The 17,396-nt window shown below is 50.0% G+C and overlaps 1 protein-coding gene across 5 annotated transcripts in view; it reads right to left on the minus strand.

Annotated features, from left to right (window-relative positions):
- The window catches only part of Coro7 (coronin 7), a 55,645-nt gene that overhangs the window by 27,802 nt on the left and 10,447 nt on the right, over window positions 1–17,396 (minus strand). For 4 of the 5 annotated variants that reach the window (XM_005337733.5, XM_078024550.1, XM_040277867.2 and 1 more), the window contains 4 exons: window positions 14,941–15,017; window positions 7,679–7,729; window positions 612–698; window positions 51–133 (listed from right to left, as the gene is read on the minus strand). In XM_005337733.5, coding sequence (XP_005337790.2) covers window positions 51–133; window positions 612–698; window positions 7,679–7,729; window positions 14,941–15,017 — 298 coding nt within the window. Of the gene's footprint in view, window positions 1–50; window positions 134–611; window positions 699–7,678; window positions 7,730–7,929; window positions 7,981–14,940; window positions 15,018–17,396 lie in introns of those variants that run through there. The other variant, XM_078024552.1, reaches the window with a different exon arrangement.

Genomic DNA, 17,396 nt, shown 5'->3' on the forward strand with positions numbered 1-17,396 from the left:
ACTCATCTGGTCCTCTGGTCCCAGCCCCCCCAACTTGTTGCAGCTCCTACCCGGGTGAGGTGTCCAGGGTGAGGGAGGCCAAGGCACTGGAGAAGAAACGGGTGTCCCACAGCTTCACTTCTTGCTCACGCATCTGTGGGGAGGGCCAGAGAGAGGCTCAGAGGGTCCTGGCCTGCCTACCTCAGGGCCTCCTGAAACCCAATGCCTGAGGGTATGCCTGGTACAAGCGAGAGCAGGGGGAAGACATGCCAGGAGAAAGAGTCTGGGTTTCCATGTCCTGCTCCTTTAACAACCCCTAGGTGACAAAGGACAGGGGCGGTTCCCTCCATGGACTCTGGTCCCTGTGGGGCCACCAAAGCTCCCAGGGTCAGGCTTAGCTATTGCAAATGGAATTCACCAGTTTTCCACAGCCCTTAGTCCCCTGGGGCTCTGAGACCCAGCTGCAGAGGCAGGCCGTATATGGACAGGCCTGGAACTGGACATCAGCTCCCTACCTCCCACCAGCCTTATCCCACCTTCCTAGGTCAGGAGTCTAAAGGACTAGACACGCCCTAGTCCTTTAGACTAGGACTTATGTGACAGTGCCCTGCTCGCGCTGGAGAAGTCCCTACCTGGTTGAGTCCCGTGGACACAAGGTGCTCTTGCGTACCCGTCCATGCCAGCCGGCTGTCCCTGCTGTTCTCGTGGGCCTTTGTGCTCTACAGGATGCAAAACCAGGGCTGAGCCATCAGGGCCCCTTGGGGGCCAGAGGAGATGCACACAGCTCTCTCCTAGTTGTACTGGCCCCTGGAGCCCTAGACAAGGGGTGGAGATGTGGAGTGGGCCTCAACTAGGGTAGTTCTGCTACCCACCCATCTGAGCACCCACAGAGGGGCAGATCGGTCTTTACCTTGGAATTTCCTATGGCTGACCTAAGCCAAAAGAGACCTCATACACACAGGACAAAGCCCACTTCCAACCCCACCAGGACAGCTGTGTCAATAGGCCCTGGTGGATGCTCACCTCCTGGGAGGGCTGGACTAAAAGCAGGTGCCTAAAAGAAGCTGAGACCCCTCCCTTATCCTGCCCATATCCCTGAGCCATATGACCCTGGGGACCCCACACCCTCTCAAAATCTCATTTTTCTCTTGTAAACAGGGCTCATGGTACCCACGCTGCCCTCAGCAAAGCACTGTGCAAATCGCAGGATTAGCAGGATTACCACTGCCTCTGGGAGCTGCCAGCGGGCCAGAGGGCAGGCCTAGGGCCAAGTTCTGGGGAAGTCCTAGAGAGGGCAGTGCAGTGCCCCTCGTGGCCTCCCACGGTGCTAGAGCTGCCAGCAGGAAGGCTCAAGGCCCCCAGGAAGGAGAGAGAAGTTCACATCCCGGGCAGGCAGCCTTGTCCCTCTGGGCCCTGGTGGGGGGGAGGCTGAGGGGGCCAGAGGAAATGCAAACAGCTCTCTCCCAGTCACCCTGGCCCCTGGAGCCTGAGACAAGGACCCTGTTACCAAAAATAGCTCACCCCAACCATGGCCAGCCTCCTCCAGGCTTCCCACGATCTCCTTGGGAATGAATGAGGGAGGGAAGCAGCCAGCGAGGAGCTGGCCCAGGGCCCCCTCCTCAGCCTACAGAGGCGACCCCAGCGTGGGAGACCTGGAAACACTCCCCCACCCGTTGTTCCGGGGGCTTTTCTCACTGCTCCCTTCCCACCCAGCCACAGCAGCACAGGAAGTCAGGGCTGGAGCCTGAGAACCAGGGCCTCACGCCCCTCTCCCTGACCTAAGAGGGGTTCAGATCAGGAAGAGGGTCAGGCCCCTGACACCCAGAATAGGTGAGAAGTGTCGTTTGGGCTCCTGTCTTCTCATCAGTGTACAAATATCCCTGTGTAAGAAGCAAACCGGATGGTTCCAACTGGTCTGCACATTATTCATTCATTCAACAAACACGTGAGGCCTCCCTCAGGCCAAGGACCAAGCTGGAAGCCAGCAGTGGGGATGGGCAGTCCTCAGAGGACCAAGAATGTGAGTGAAATCAAGCTGCTCCTTCATTTGTTCTTTCATAATACAATTATCCAAGCCACACAATGTGCCAGGAGCTGGAGACACAGTGAACAGAATGGACAAGGTCCTCAAGCCCACGGACTATCTACACTGGGAGGCAGACCAGACCAAATGGAAATAACTATGCCTTCGACATCACTGTAAGCGCCACAGAGCAGCCAAGTGGAGGTGAGGGAACAACCTGAGACAGACTGCCTGAATGAAACCCCAGACCTGCCCAAGGGCCCTATCCCAGAATGAGTCACAAAGTCAGTGCCTCAGTTTCCCTGTCTGTAAAAACTACCGTAGCAGGACCCTCTTTGGAGGACTGCCACAAGGAACATTAACACAGGAGAATCTGCCACATATCAAACGAGGTGGGGTACCAGGGATTGAACAGAGGGCCTCATGCATGCTAGGCAAGTGGCCCACCACAAAGCTACATCCCTGGCCATTATTTTATTTTGAGACAGGGTAATGGAGGCTGGCCTCAATCTTGTGATCCTGCTGCCTCAGCCTCCTGAATAGATGGGCTTACAAGAATGCACCACCACACCCAGCCTGAAATACTCTATTTTTAAAGATGATAACAGTGTACAATCAGAGTGTAACTGAAGTCATTATAAAGTAACATTTGAGCAAAGAGGTGTGAGGTAGACAGCAGAACTAACACAGGAGATGGAAGCAGAGAGGCTGGTGCAGGCAACAGGTGGGTGGGGGAGGCAGGGCCAGGCTATCACCAAGCATTTCTCATTCAGAGGCACAGCTGAGGCCAAATGCACCTTGGCCTGCATCTTCTACCTTCTGTTCACAGGTGCAGAAACCAGGACCTAGAGAAAGCAAGCCCTCTCCCCAGTCACCTAACAATGCAGCTGGAGGCTACCTGAGCCTCCAGTCCTGTGAGCTGGTCCCATGATCTCACTCCGCATGAGGACATGAGACCGGGGGTGAAGAGACTTGCCATGCAGCAGAGAGAGGGCTAGGGGAGCCCAAGACGACCACTGCCCCAGAAGCCCTCTGGCTTCCAGCAAGCATCCTGGATCAGCTCACCCGGGGGAGGGCACCAGGCCTCCAGGCACACAGCACTAAGGTCTGCGAAAGTACTCGGAAAGCCACTCCCCATTATGGTGAACCTAGCTGTTGGCCCAGGGGCCACAGGAAGCCACATGGGTTAGGAAGGTCAGCAGCCACCTCTAACCCCAGATCACTGGAGTGATTTCCAATCTCAAAAATAGAAAGTTCTTGGCTGACCTCAGAGAGACTCACAAAAGAGAAGCCCTGCCTCTGAGCCCTCAGCATCTCAATCTCCTGGGCCCCCGGGAAGGCTGCAGCTGGGCCCCAGGCATCCTATTACCCTGGCGCAAGAGGCCAGGCTGGAGGTTCCCTCCTAGAAGCAAAGAGGCTCAGGTCCTCCTAGGGGTGGCCTTTGTCCCCACAGGCAATAGGGTATCTGCTCATGGAGAAGCTTTAAGAGGGCTTCACTGCCCCTCAGTCTCTGGAGCAAAGTCCCTGCTACCTGGCCTCAGGAAGAGGAGAGGAGGAGGTGCAGCCAGGCAGGCAGCACCAGCCCATCCAGTGAGTGTGGGTGTGTGTGTGCATACCCAGCATTCCACTGCAATGCAACCAAAGCCCCTCTGGATTACCATGACAACGGTGTGGGGCAGGGCTGCTCATCAGGAAGCCCTGGGCTCCTTCCTAGGGCAAGGAGACTTTTTCCAGTGGTAAGACCCTCACCTGAGCCAGGCTCAGTGTTGGGTTCCAGATGCTCAGCCCCCCAGGCTTTGACACATGGGGTGGTCAGGAGGCACATACTCCCCCACAAAGAGAGGTCAGATGGCTCATCCTGGGCCCCTTTCTGTCCCTAAGGAGGATCTTGAGGCCTCACTGCACCCCAGGCATCTCCCAGCCTCAGTGTGCTGCTTCCCTGAGACAGTCAAGACTTCAGGGCTTCACCAACCCCCATCCAGGGCTTTGGTTCAATGAAGGAGCAGCAGAAGGGGCCTGGGGGCTCAGCTAGAACAGGCCTGGCTCTTCTACTTGTGGCCCTGGAGCAGTGAAAGAAACATCCTGACCCCTCGTGTCCTGGCTTGGACTTCAGAAAGATCCAAAGAGCCAGCTTTCTAGGGGGGCCATCAGGGTGGAAGTCCTACAGTGGTCATAAACATAATCGAAAAACGAAGGAGGAAGCCAGACACAGTGGTATGCACCTGTAGTCCCAGGATGAGGCAAAAAGATGCTTGAGCTTAGGCATTCAAGGCCACCCTGGACAGCAAAAGGAAACCACATCTCGAAAAGACATAGAGCAGACTGTGTTGGTATACACCTATAATCCCACCTACTTAAGAGGCTAAGGCAAGAGGATCACAAATTGGAAATCAGCCTGAACAACTTAGCAAGACCCCATCTCAAAATAAAAAATAAAAAAGGCTGGGGAAAAGTCCAGTGGTAGAGAACTTGCCAAGCAAGAGGAAAGCCATGGGTTCAATCCTTGGCACTGAAAAATACAAAACAAAATACATGCATACAGAATGAAGAAAATGTGGTATACATACACAATGGAATATTACTCTGTCATAATGATGAATGAAATCATTGCATTTGCTGGTAAATGGATGGAACTGGAGACTATCATGAGAAATAAGCCAATCTCAAAAAGCCAAGGCCAAATGTTTTCTCTGATATACAGATGCTAACTCACAATAAGGGGGCAATAGGGAAAAATACAAGTACTTTGGATTAAACAAAGGAGAATGAAGGGAAGGGAGGGAGAATGGAAATAGGAAAGACAGTAGAATGAATCAGACATTACTATCCATGCACACGTATGATTACATGACCAATGTAATTATACATCACGTACAACCAGAAGAATGTTACGCTCCATACGTGTATGTCAAAATACATTCTATCATGTGTAACTAATAAGAACAAATTTAAAAATACATGTATACATACATGAAAATAAAAAGTAAAAACAAAACAGGGTTGTAAATAGGAAGGAGGCACCCAAAGGTTTCTGCTTTAAGCTCAGGTGGCCCAAAGCAGGGTCCAGACAGTGAAGGGAGGACTCGTCCCTGCACAGCACAGCCTTCAGGCTGCGAGGATAGTGAGGGGAAGAAATGGTTGGAGGAGGATGCTATCCTCCAGGAGCCCCAGCCATGCCCCCTCAGAGAAGGTGCTCCTAGAAGGACTTCCCCCAAGCTGGCCCCTTGGCTCACGCCCGCCCCTGCCGCCAGCAGTGGTTTTCTTAATAGAAGCCAGGTGTGGGCCAGATGCCCTGGGCGGAAGTGGGGGGCAGGGCCAGGCGGAGGACGGCATTCCAGGCCCACTGCCCCCGCAAGGCACCAGCAGGGCCAGGCGCCAGGCACAGTCTCTGCAGTCAGGGAGCCGCCCTCGCTCCTCCCAGATCTCCTGGCTGCAGCCCCTTCAGAGGCTCCTCCAGGCACAGACCTTCACCCACTAGGAATCAGACTCCCTTGGCCAGCAGCCACTCCAGCTCCACCTCAGCCCCCACTCAGCCCTGCTGGAGGAAGGGCGGGGGCTGGAAGGAGGTAGCGTGGAGGGGAGAGAAGGGAGAAACACTCCAGGGTTGGCCCAGAGGCTGGGCATGGCATGCCCAGCGGGTACGAGTGCAGGCACTCCAGGCCCAGCATCTGAGGCCCTGGGCAGAGGGCGACCTGGGAAAGGGGGGGATTCAGTTTATCCTCCAAGTAGAGCCTGGACCCCTTTCTGGGTAAAGGCTTAGAGGTGAGTTAAGGAAAACTACCAGGTGAGGCCTACTGTCCACACCCACACTTCTCTGAGACACAAATGTCCCCTTGGGTGGAGGAGGCCAGGTAGTCCTTCCAGGATGCACAGGCGGGATGTAACCAAACTTCTTTTCATCTCAATTCACCAGTCAGATAGGGCTTCCTTTCTGTCTTCAGCCGGAATGGAACTGACTGTACCATCTTGGCCCCCCAAAACTCAAATTTCAGGCTACCAGGTTTGAGCTGATGGTCTACTCCTGGCCCTAGGTGGGCATTAAGCCCTTGAAATGGGGACAGGGTGTGGATGGGTGTGTACCTTTGCTAGGGAGCGTTTCCCAGAGCTGGCAGTAGGACCCTATACTTCATCTCCCTGAGGGAGAAGACTTCAGTTTCTAGAAAATTCCCACCTACTTAAGAGGCTAAGGCAGGAGGATCACTAATTGGAAATCAGAAATTTAAATCCAATGAAATTAGGTTATTTGCAGGAAAATGGATGGAACTTAAGAACATTAAGTAAAATAAACTAAATGCAAAAAGTCAAGGGTCAAGGGTCATATGTTTTCTCTTATGTGCAGAAGGTAGAAAGAAAAAAGAAAAAGAAAGGTGGGGGATCTCATGAAAACTGAAGGAGGACTACTAGAGAACAGGGACCAGGGGAGGAGGGGCAAGAAAGGGAAATAATGGGAACGATATTGGCCAGATTTTATATATATATTTAGTGTGTGTGTGTGTGTTTGTGTGTGAGTATATATATATGCTCCCACCCTGTGATCAAAGCCAGGCCCTCCCAGGACACATATATTAAATATATATATATATACATATATTTTTTTAATGAATAGCATGTCTTTATTTTATTTGCTTATTTTTTTTGTGGTGCTGAGGACTGAACCCAGTGCCTCACACGTGCAAGGCAAGTGCTCTGCTACTGAGCTATAGCTCCAGCCCCAAATTATATTCTTATAGTATATGCATGTGTGAATATGTAATAATAAATCCCATCATTATGTATAATTATAATGCACCATACAAAATTATGGGGCGGGGAGTAAATCCACTCATCTCACTTCCTGCTTAAACACTCTAGGGGCTTTCCAAAGCCCAGGGGACAGGCTCTTCACATGGCCTGCCTCCCCTCTGGGTCCCTCAGCAGACTTCTGGGACAAGTTCATCCTACCTCAGGCCATCTGTGCATGTCACCCTGGTGAAATGAAACTTAGGCTGAAGCTCCAATGTCAGTTGCTCAGAGAAGCACTAATCCATTCCCAAAGAGAAGCCCCCAGTACTACCTAGGGCAGGGCCACTATATCTGGCTCACTGGCTGCTGCCTCTAGGTCTGTTGGATAAATTAATGACTCCCCAGTGACTCTGTGTCTGCTGCATGAACCCAGGTCCCAGCCTCCTAATGTGGAATGCAAATGGCCACATGTGCCCCCATGCAATATACACTTGCAGAAACATGTGCAACCAAAACATGCAGAAACCCTCAGTCCTGTAGGTCTGATAGGCCCTCCCTACTCCAGGGGTCTCTGTGAGGCCTGAGGAGCACAGAGGGTGGGAGACTTTGGGGATACTCTCTCTTGGTCTCTTCTGACCATGCCAGGGAAGGAGAGTGTGTGTGTGTGGGGGGGGGTGAAAGGAAAGAAGGAAACTGGAATCTCAAATTACCTTCCTGAAGCCACAGGATACCTCCTCCTCCTGCCTGTGGGCAGCCAGGCTGCTCCCACCCTGTGATCAAAGCCAGGCCCTCCCAGGACCCAGAACTGGCTTTCCAGGAAGAGCTCTACCGGCAGCAGCCACTGCCCATGGGTCTCTGCACCAGGAACCCACCCGCCCTCCTCCACCTGCTGCAACCTCTGGGTCCTCATCCTGCATGGAGGTGTCCACCCACCCCACCACCCCTACAACTCACCTGAGAGGCCTCAGGCTTTGCTCTGGGGTCGAAGATCCTTAGCTGCTTGTCCTGCAAAAGCAAAGAAGAGGAAACAGAAAATATACAATTAGAGTTAGCCCGTTTCTTCACTCCAGATTCTGATTGGCCCCTGCCTCTGTACCCGGGGCTGGCATTACATGCCCCAACCAGGTTCCTCCTTTGGCATGGACGGGTCCTGCTTCATGCCCACTTCCCCCAGAAGACCACATTTGATGGGGGCAACCGCTCACCTTCCTTCTACTATGAACCAGGCATGTCACAGGCATGCCCTCTCCTGTCTCCCCAATGACTTTATGGAGTGGTGCCATCAATAGGACCCTTGAAAAGGAGAATGCAGACTCAGAACCAGCAGGAGGCTGCTGCAGGCATGTCCAGCCCTGCGCAAGGCGTCCTGGCTCCTCGGACGATGGCATTTCTGAACTTCCAATCAGAAAATGGAGCTAACACCTTCTAACAGTCCACCCAGCTTAGTTACTGACCCATACTACCTGAGAGCAGAGATGAACAAAAAAAGAAGAAAGAACTCTACTGAAATAAAACTCCCAGACCCCGTTCAAGTCATTTCTGTGGAATAATCTGTGTATCTGTGTATATACATAGACAACTGGGGCAGAGGGCTGAGGATACTGTCCAGTGGTAGGGTGCTTGTCTAGTATGCACGAGGCCCCCTCAACTTCTAGCACCACAAAAAGAAAAGAAAAAAAGAACTGTGCAGAGAAAGGGCAGACTCTGTGTCCGCTATTTATAGGCTTGGCCATAACTGTCCATAATAAATTGTTAAGTGCAAAAAGGAAGTTGCAGAATAACATAGCACACTGTGATTCTACTGTGGTCAAAAATAAACAAAAATCTCTATTTGTGTTTGGGATAGTCTCTGGGCAAGGATGAAGGTCCTGACCAACATAGGCAAGGGTGTCAATGCTGGATACCAGGGGTGGGGCAGTGGGGGCTCATCAGCATGTCATTTTTATGTCTGAGTGCAGCTCTACTTCTGTTTCAGACATTCCTATTTTCATATTATAAAATAAACAACTGTAATTTAAAATTAAAAACATTACCACTTGCATCAGAATCAAAAAGTTGAAATGTTCACTTATAAATCTAACAAAATATGTATTGACAAAATATGGGAAATACTACAAAACTCTGATGGAAAAAACTGCAGAAGGCTGGGCACAGTGGCACACACCTATAATCCCAGCAACTCGGAAGGCTGAGGCAGAAGGATTTCAAGATCAAGGCCAGCCTGGGCAGTGCAGCAAGATCTATCTCAAAATCTGAAAAAATAAATAAATAACAGGACTGGGGATGCAGCTCAGTGGAAGGTGCTCCTGGATTCCATCTCTACTATGAGAGAGAGAGAGAGAGAGAGAGAGAGAGAGAGAGAGAGAGAGAGAGAGAGAGAGAGAAAGGAAGGAAAGGGTTGGGTTGTGGCTCAGTGGTAGAGCTCTTGCCCAGCATGTGTGAGGCACTGGGTTCAATTCTCAGCACCACATACGAGCAAATAAATAAATACAGGTCCTTCAATAACTAATAAAACATATATTTTTAAAGTGCGTTTAAGGGGCTGGGGATGTGGCTCAAGTGGTAGCGCGCTCGCCTGGCATGTGTGCGGCCTGGGTTCAATCCTCAGCACCACATAGAAACAGAGATTTTGTGTCTGCCGAAAACTAAAATAAATAAATAAATATTTTAAAAATTCTCAAAAAAAATAAAGATATTGTGTCCACCTAAAACTAAAAAATAAATATTAAAAAAAGTACGTTTAAAAAAAAAAAAGAAGGAAGATCAAAGAAATGTATGGATATGAAGACTTAGTACCATAGAGAGATCTGTTCTTTCCACCTTTGATCTACAGAGTCCACACAACAATCCTAATCAAAGTTCCAGAAGTTGCTGTGTAAACATTGACAAACTGATTCTATATTCTCATGAAGAAGCTAAAGACCCAGAATAGTCAACACAATAATAACGGAGAACAAACCCAATTTTACTAAAAAGAGAAACAAATTGATGGAGCAGACAAGGGAGCCTGGAAAAGATCCCCCCAAATACAGTCTACTGATCTTTGACAAAAACCAATCAAGGGCTGGGGTTGTGGCTCAGTGGTAGAGTGCTCGTCTAGCATATGTGAGGCACTGGGTTCAAGGCCCAGCACTGCATATAAATAAATAAATAAAATAAAGGTCCATCAACAAACAAAAGAACCCAGTCAACACCATGGAGAAAGGGTAGTCTTTTCAACAAGTGGTGCTGGAACAACTCAGGAAAAAGGAAAAAAGAATCTCTACACAGAACTTACCTTTTTCACAAAAGTTTAACTCAAAATGGACTACAGAACTAAGCACAGAACATGCAACCATAAAACCTTTGTTACATAACACAGAAGAAAAATCTAGGTGGCCTTGGATACAGCAATGACTTTTTAGGTCTAACACCCAGAGGTATGATCATGGGAGAAAAATCTCACAAATTGGACTTCATTAAAATTGAAAATTGGGGCTGGGGATGTGGCTCAAGAGGTATCGCGCTCGCCTGGCATGCGTGCGACCCGGGTTCGATCCTCAGCACCACATACCAACAAAGATGTTCTGTCCGCCGAGAACTAAAAAATAAACATTAAAAATTCTCTCTCTCTCTCTCTCTCTCCTCTCTCACTCTCTCTTTAAAAAAAATAAAAATAAAAAAAATAAAAAGAGTCTGCACATCTTGCAGTCTTTGTCTTTAAAAAAATAAAAAAATAAAATTGAAAATTTCTGGGCTGGGCTGTCGCTCAGTGTAGTGATTGCCTGGCAAGTGCAAAACCCTGGGTTTGATCACCAACACTGGGGAAAAAATACTGAAAATTTGTTTTTCTGCTTTGTGACATTGTCAAGAGAATGAAAGATCAAAACTCAAAGCCACAGACTCAAGAAAATATTTGCAAAATACCTGTTTCAGATAATTTATACCTAGGGCTAGGGTTGTGGCTCAGTGGTAGAGCACTTGCCTCGCATGTGTGAGGCACTAATTCTCAGCACTACATATAAATAAATCAATAAGGGCTGGGGTTGTGGCTCAGCGGTAGAGTGCTCGCCTCACACATGCGAGTTCCTGGGTTCGATTCTCAGTACCACATAAAAACAAACAAACAAACAAGTGAAATAAAGGTGTTGTGTCCAATTACAATTAAAAAATAAATATTTTTAAAAATTAATCAATAAACAAAGTAAAGGTCCATTGACAATTAAAAAAATAATTTATGCCTATAACATCAGGAGAACATGAAAGGTTCAACCATGAATTGGGTGAGAGCAAACTTCTGGTACCCCAGTGACTCAGAGGCCAAGGTGGGAGCATGGCAAATTGGAAATCAGCTTGGGCGACTTAGAGGGACTGCCTCAAAATAAAATTAAAGAGGCTGAGATCCTTGCTGGGCACAGAAGCACTGCCTATAATTCTAACAACTTGGGAGGCTGACACAGGAGGATCACAAATTGAGACTAGCCTCAGCAATTTAGGAAAGACCCTGTTTCTTTTTTCTTGTTTTAAAAATATTTCTTTATTTAAAATATTTTTTAATATTTATTTTTTAGTTGTGGTTGGATACAATACCTTTAGTTTATTTATTTATTTTTATGTAGTGCGGAGGATCAAACCCAGGGCCTTGCACATGCTAGGCAAGCGCCTTACCATTGAGCTACAGCCCCAGCCCTATTTAAAATATTTTTAAAACAATATAATATTAGTTATAGATGGACACATTGCCTATTTTATTTATTTATTTTTATGTGGGCTAAGCATCAAACCCAGTGCCTCATGTGTATTAAGCAAGTGCTCTACCACTGAGCTACAACCCTAGCCCATTTCAACATAAAAGTAATTTTGAGCCACACCTGTAATCCTAGCGGCTCAGGAGGCTGAGGCAGGAGCTTTGTAAGTTGGAGTTCAGCATCAGCATATTAGTGAGGCCCTAAGAAATTCACAAAATAAAAAGTAATAAGGGCTGGGAAGGTGGCTCAGTGGTTGAACACACTTGGGTTCAATTTCTGGTACCAAAAAAAATAATTTTAAAACGGACTAGGGGCAGGCACAGTGGCAGTCTGTAATCTTAGCAATTTAGGAGGCTGAGGCAGGAGGTTTGTGAGTTCAAGGACAGCCTGGGCAGCTTAGTGAGACCCTGTCTCAAAATTTTAGATAAGCGGGCTGGGGAAATAGCTCATTGGTAAAGTGCTTTACCTAATATACAAGGCCTTGGGTTCAATCCCTTGTACTAGGGGAGGAAAAAAAAAAAGAAGGAGAAAACCAGGTGAATACCTGCTGTGAGCAGCCCCCATTGAGTGCCGGGGACAGAAAGATGAGCAAACAGCCCGGCCATCACTAAACTTGAAACCAAGGGCTGTACTCTGCAGAATAGTCACAGGGACCTTTGGGGAGGAACTGAGACCTGAGCTGAACCCTAAAGGACAAGCAGAACTTGCTCTCTTACTCTGGCAAGGGAAAGGCACTTGGGGAAGGTGGAAGAACCCGAGCGTGATGCGGAGGTGGGAGTGTACTGGTGTATGGGGGAGTGCATGGGGTAGTGAGTAGGGCAGGAGAGCACAGTCAGCTGAGGCAGAGACCAGCCGAGAGGGCTTCCAAAGCCAGGCCTTGTGGGCATACTTGGAAGGGGCCCAGGGCTCTGTGCCATTCCTGGCAAAGCCTTCCCAGATGCAGTTTACTGAGCAACTGCCACACACCGGGTGGGCACTAGGCAGGATCCAGGGAGTAGCTCCTCTCAGCTCTGTGCTCCACAACCTGGGCTCCAAGGGTCCTGTGGTGACATATGTAGACCACACTTATGAAGGGGATGAAAGACAGCACAGGGCAGAGAAGGTGCACCTAGGGACAGGCAGAGAAGACAATCAGGGACTGAGACAGAAACAATGCCAGTGAGAGTCAAAGAAGACAGCCAGGGACAAGGACAACTATAGATTAAAGACATGAAGAGGGCACAGGAAATGGGACAGGATGGAGAGCGGGTCTCAGAGATGAAGGTCAAGGGAAACACCTCTCCACCCCACAGTGCTGCGAGAAAAGGCAGGGGCCTGGGTCCAAAACCACTGATGAGCTCTGTGACTTGGGCAAGCCCTGAGCCTGCTGAAGGAGGATGAGGACAATGGGACAACAGTGCCACTCACAGGTGGGTTACTGGGGCTCAGGGCACAGCACCCCATGGAGGCACCTGAGCCCTCTGGAACAGTACTTTAAGGCTAAGTCTTAACAGGAGTCCATAGTATGACCCGAAGGGCTGGCCTGCAGGGGATGCAGCCTCCCTGCAGTGGTCCTGTCCTGGCAGGGCAGGAGCAGACTTGTGAAGGAGGTGCAGGCGCAGGCGGCAGAGGCCATCCATCGGAGGGGCTGGCGTGCCCCCTAGTGGCCACCTGCCCCTTCACCGTGGCCCCAGGAGATCCTCAGGCAGGCAGTGAAGAGGGGCACTCCTGGGGCAGCAGCCCCACTGGATTTCCTCTCAACCTGAGAGCTCAGTGTTTGAAACCTACTGCTTAATGAACAACCCAGAAAAAAGCAATCAGTAAGGACTAGGAAATTCACCTTCCAAAAAGGCAGAGAATAGGGTCTCTCCGAATGTGAACCATGGGCCTAGAGAGGTCTACTGCTGGGAACCTTCTACTTCAGGAGAACTCCCGTCAACTCTATCCCTGCCACCCCTTCCACTCCTTCCTCCCGGCCCTGGCGCCAGGCCCTTGCTACCTACCCATTCTCTAATAGTGTCTTCAGGTCCAGCACAGCACCAAGGCCGCCCACATCCCCAGATCCCATGGTCTTCCTGGACCCTGGTGCATGGCCATGCTGGGGACCCTCTGTCCTAGGCCCAGGCACCACCCTGCCTTAGCTCTCTACCTGCCACCTTCTCCTTGGATCCTTCTTCCAATGAACTGTCATTTCCTCCTGGAGGCACTCCTGGCTTCTGAACATAAACCATGCCCACCTTTCCACCTTCAGCTCTGGGCACCACCAGGGCCAGAGACTTAGGTGACGCTTCACTCCCACAGCTCCAGATACTTAAGCTCAACAACCAACAATCACTCTGGGAGGTGCCCAACCCAGAACATCCACACAAGGTGCCCTTCTTTTTTTTTTATTTTAATATTTATTTTTTAGTTTTCGGGGGACACAACATCTTTGTTTGTATGTGGTGCTGAGGATCAAACCCAGGCCACATGCACGCCAGGCAAGCGCCCTACCACTTGAGCCACATCCCCAGCCACAAGGTGCCCTTCTGGCACCTTGTGGCACCTACTGCACATGCCAGTATCAGTGCAGGGGCTCTTCCTGGAGCCCAGGACCCAGTCTCATGATGTCCACTCCTTAATCCACCACTTAGCACTCAGCGCTCCTCCCTATGCTGTCTGCCCTGGTTTCTACCACCCCCGACTAAGGAATTATTCTTTCCATCCCTCAGGAAGTTGTCCAACATCCGTGTTGGACACTGCTCATCTGCCATGCTCTGTCCACACAGCAGCCAGGAAAGCACTCAAAACAAAACTGCTCACCTCACACCATCAACTGCCCTCTGACTTAGTTGTAAATATACAGCATGCCTTTATTTTATTTCATGAGGTGCTGAGGATCGAATCCAGTGCCTCACACATGCTAGGCAAGTGCTCTACCACTGAGCTACAGCCCCAGTCCTGCCCTCTGACTTTTAATGCTTTGATGCTTTCCTGTTGCCCCCGAGGCATGGGTACTTGTCTCCCCTGGCGTCCAGCCAGGTACCTGCCCCAGGATTACTCCCCAACCCAGACCTCTGCTCCACAGCCCCTGTTTAAGGCCGATCTTCCCCAGCCTCTCTGACAAACTCAAAGAACCACTTCCCTTTCAGAGGTAGGTCCCAGGTCACAACTTGCCGTTCATGTGTACCACCCTTCATGGAAGGTGGCCATGTCCAACAGCATGGGGCTGCCACAGAACCCTGCATATGGAAGCCACCAAACATGAGCCTCGAGTTTGGATAAACCATTAAGGCAGTAGTGTGAGGTTGATTCGAGGACAGGATGGAGCTAAATCGCAAAGGCCAGGCACCAGCAGCGGGCAGCATGGGGCTCTCTTCAGGCCCATTCTGATAGAGCCCAAGTGGGGTGGGAGTTCATAAACGTCCCACCTGACTTCATTGCCCTTTGGCTTCATAAATCCTGCCACATCTGCAAGGTACAGGCACGGCTGGCCCTGTGCAGAGGCCCACAGACTCACTGCCTACTTACCTTGCATGCTGTGCCCACAAGCGCTCCATCCCGGCTCCAGACAACACTCTGCACCAGGTCCCCATGGGCCTCCAGCTCTGCAGAGAAGCAGCCAAAGTCAGGCCCCAGCTCATAAGGGAACCAGAGAAGCAGGCTGGGGCAGGCCTGGTGTAGGGTAACTCCCAGGGTTAAGGCAGCAGCAGCAGCAGCAGCAAAAAGGATCCCTCTCAGCTAGGAAGAAATAGGCAGCAGCTCCCTCCAGACAGAGGCATGTATACCAGGGGCTTCTGCCTACAACTCTGCCCTTGCCGGGTCGCATCTGTACTCAACAACCTCCTGTGGCTCCTTGTTCCTAGGTCTGGCTCTCACTTCCTACCAGGCTCACTTCCGCTCACTCTGCCATCCCTACTGGGTCACCGCAGCCCTGGACCTCTGCTCCTGCTAACTCCACTCTCTTCCCCTAGCAAGGGTTTTCAAATACATCCATCTACATGTTCTTTGAAACTCTTCCTGGGGCTGGGGATGTGGCTCAAGCGGTAGCGCGCTCGTCTGGCATGCGTGCGGCCCGGGTTCGATCCTCAGCACCACATACCAACAAAGATGTTGTGTCCGCTGAGAACTAAAAAATAAATATTAAAAAAATTCTCTCTTTCTCTCTCACTCTCTCCTCTCTCACTCTCTCTCTTAAAAAAAAAAAAAAAAAGAAACTCTTCCTGTTGTGGGTTGAATCGTATCCCTGCAAAAGATGCTGAAGTCCTAAGTCCTAGTACCTGTGAATGTGACATAATTTGAAACTGGGTTCTTTTAGGCTGGGGTAGCTCAGGGGTAGAGCTTGTGCTAAGCAGGTGAGAGGCCCTGGGTTAGAGCTCCAGCACCAAAAAGAAAAGAAAAAAAGGAATATTGTTTCTTTGAAATGCAGTATAACTGGTATGCTTACGAAAATGGGAACTTGGGAGAATGGGAAAATGGGAACAAGATAAACACGAATGGAGGGAAAGAAGGAAGACAGACACCCACAAATCAGGGAGCTCTAGAGGCAAGCCCTGGAGGTGCTGATCATGCCTACACCTCAATCTGCCTCCTAAACCCCAGAACTGTTAGATAATAACTCCTGATAGTTTACACCACCCCATTTGTGGTTCTTCGCACTGGCAGTCTTAGACACTAATACCCTCCACTTCTGAGTGTGAGGAGCACTTAGTGACTCTCTTCCAAAACAGAGAAGCTGGTGGGCATGTGGGTGTGTGACCTGGGTCCCACGTCAGGTCAGAAAATGCACTATGCTTCCTCTCTGTTCCCTCAGGGCACTCGAGCAGCCATCAAGGGACCCACAAGGGAGCAACTGAGCCTTCCTGTCCACAGCCAGCACCTTGTGAGTGAGTTGTCTTGGAAGTGGCTCCCCCAGCACAGGTCAAGCCTTCAGACAAGTGCATCCTCAGGAGAACCGAGCCAGAACCGCCAGGCTTAGCCACTCCCACATCCTGGCCCCTCAAAGCCTCTGAGGTAATAAATGCTTGTATTTGTTTTAAGTATCTAGTTTTGGGTAATTTGTTCCAAAGCAATAGATAACCACCAAGGTTCCCTCCCCTGGACTAATCCCAGTTCTACTACCCACGAGTGCCACAGCCATGGCCAAGTTATCGGACCTCCTGAGCAGGAACTGACACATTCCAAAGGAGCTGCTGTGCAGACGGATGTGCAGGCCCTCAGCACAGTGCCAGGCACACAAAAAGAGCCTGGGAGGGGTAACAAAAAAGTTGCTCCCTAACAAGAGGCAGGCCTCATCACCTCCACTGTCACTTCCAGGGTCAGGCTGGTCTTCTAGGCCACCCCAGAGGCTCACCAGGGCAAGACCTACACCTTATATTTCACTTTTCTTTTCCCCCATGGCAAAAACTGACTTCATGGTGGGCTAAGCAGGTGAGAGGCCCTGGGTTAGAGCTCCAGCACCAAAAAAGAAAAGAAAAAGGAATATTGTTCCTGGCTGAATTTTCAGTAACTGAGGCATCAGAAAGGACTCCCTAGGACACAGGCTGTGCTGACAGCCCTCTATGGTGAGCTCAGTCCACTCCCAACACTGGCATATCACAGGGCTCAGCTGCAGGCGGCCAACATCACCATCACTTAAACACTGAGGAATCGGACTCAGCACTGTGACCCTCCATGGGGATTGAGGGAGGAGACACAAGCACCCATGGGAGGGGTGCCTTAAAGAACAAAACCTCCGCTTCCAGGTGGGAAGGCAGGGGTTTGTTTTCAACACTGAAAACAGTTCTAGGGGTTGGAATGTGCGGCTGAGTAGTGGAGTGCTTGCCTGGCATGCAAGAGGCCCTGGGTTTAACCCCTACCCCTGACACACACTCAAAAAGAAAGATATTTATAAAGTTTTCTTCAAGCAATAACAGTATAAGGAAGTTATGTAGAAAAATGGAGGAAAACAATAGAAAATAAAATAGCTAAGAAATGAAAACAGATGC

Source organism: Ictidomys tridecemlineatus, chromosome 10 (genome assembly GCF_052094955.1).
Source record: "Ictidomys tridecemlineatus isolate mIctTri1 chromosome 10, mIctTri1.hap1, whole genome shotgun sequence".
Classification (NCBI taxonomy): domain Eukaryota; kingdom Metazoa; phylum Chordata; class Mammalia; order Rodentia; family Sciuridae; genus Ictidomys; species Ictidomys tridecemlineatus.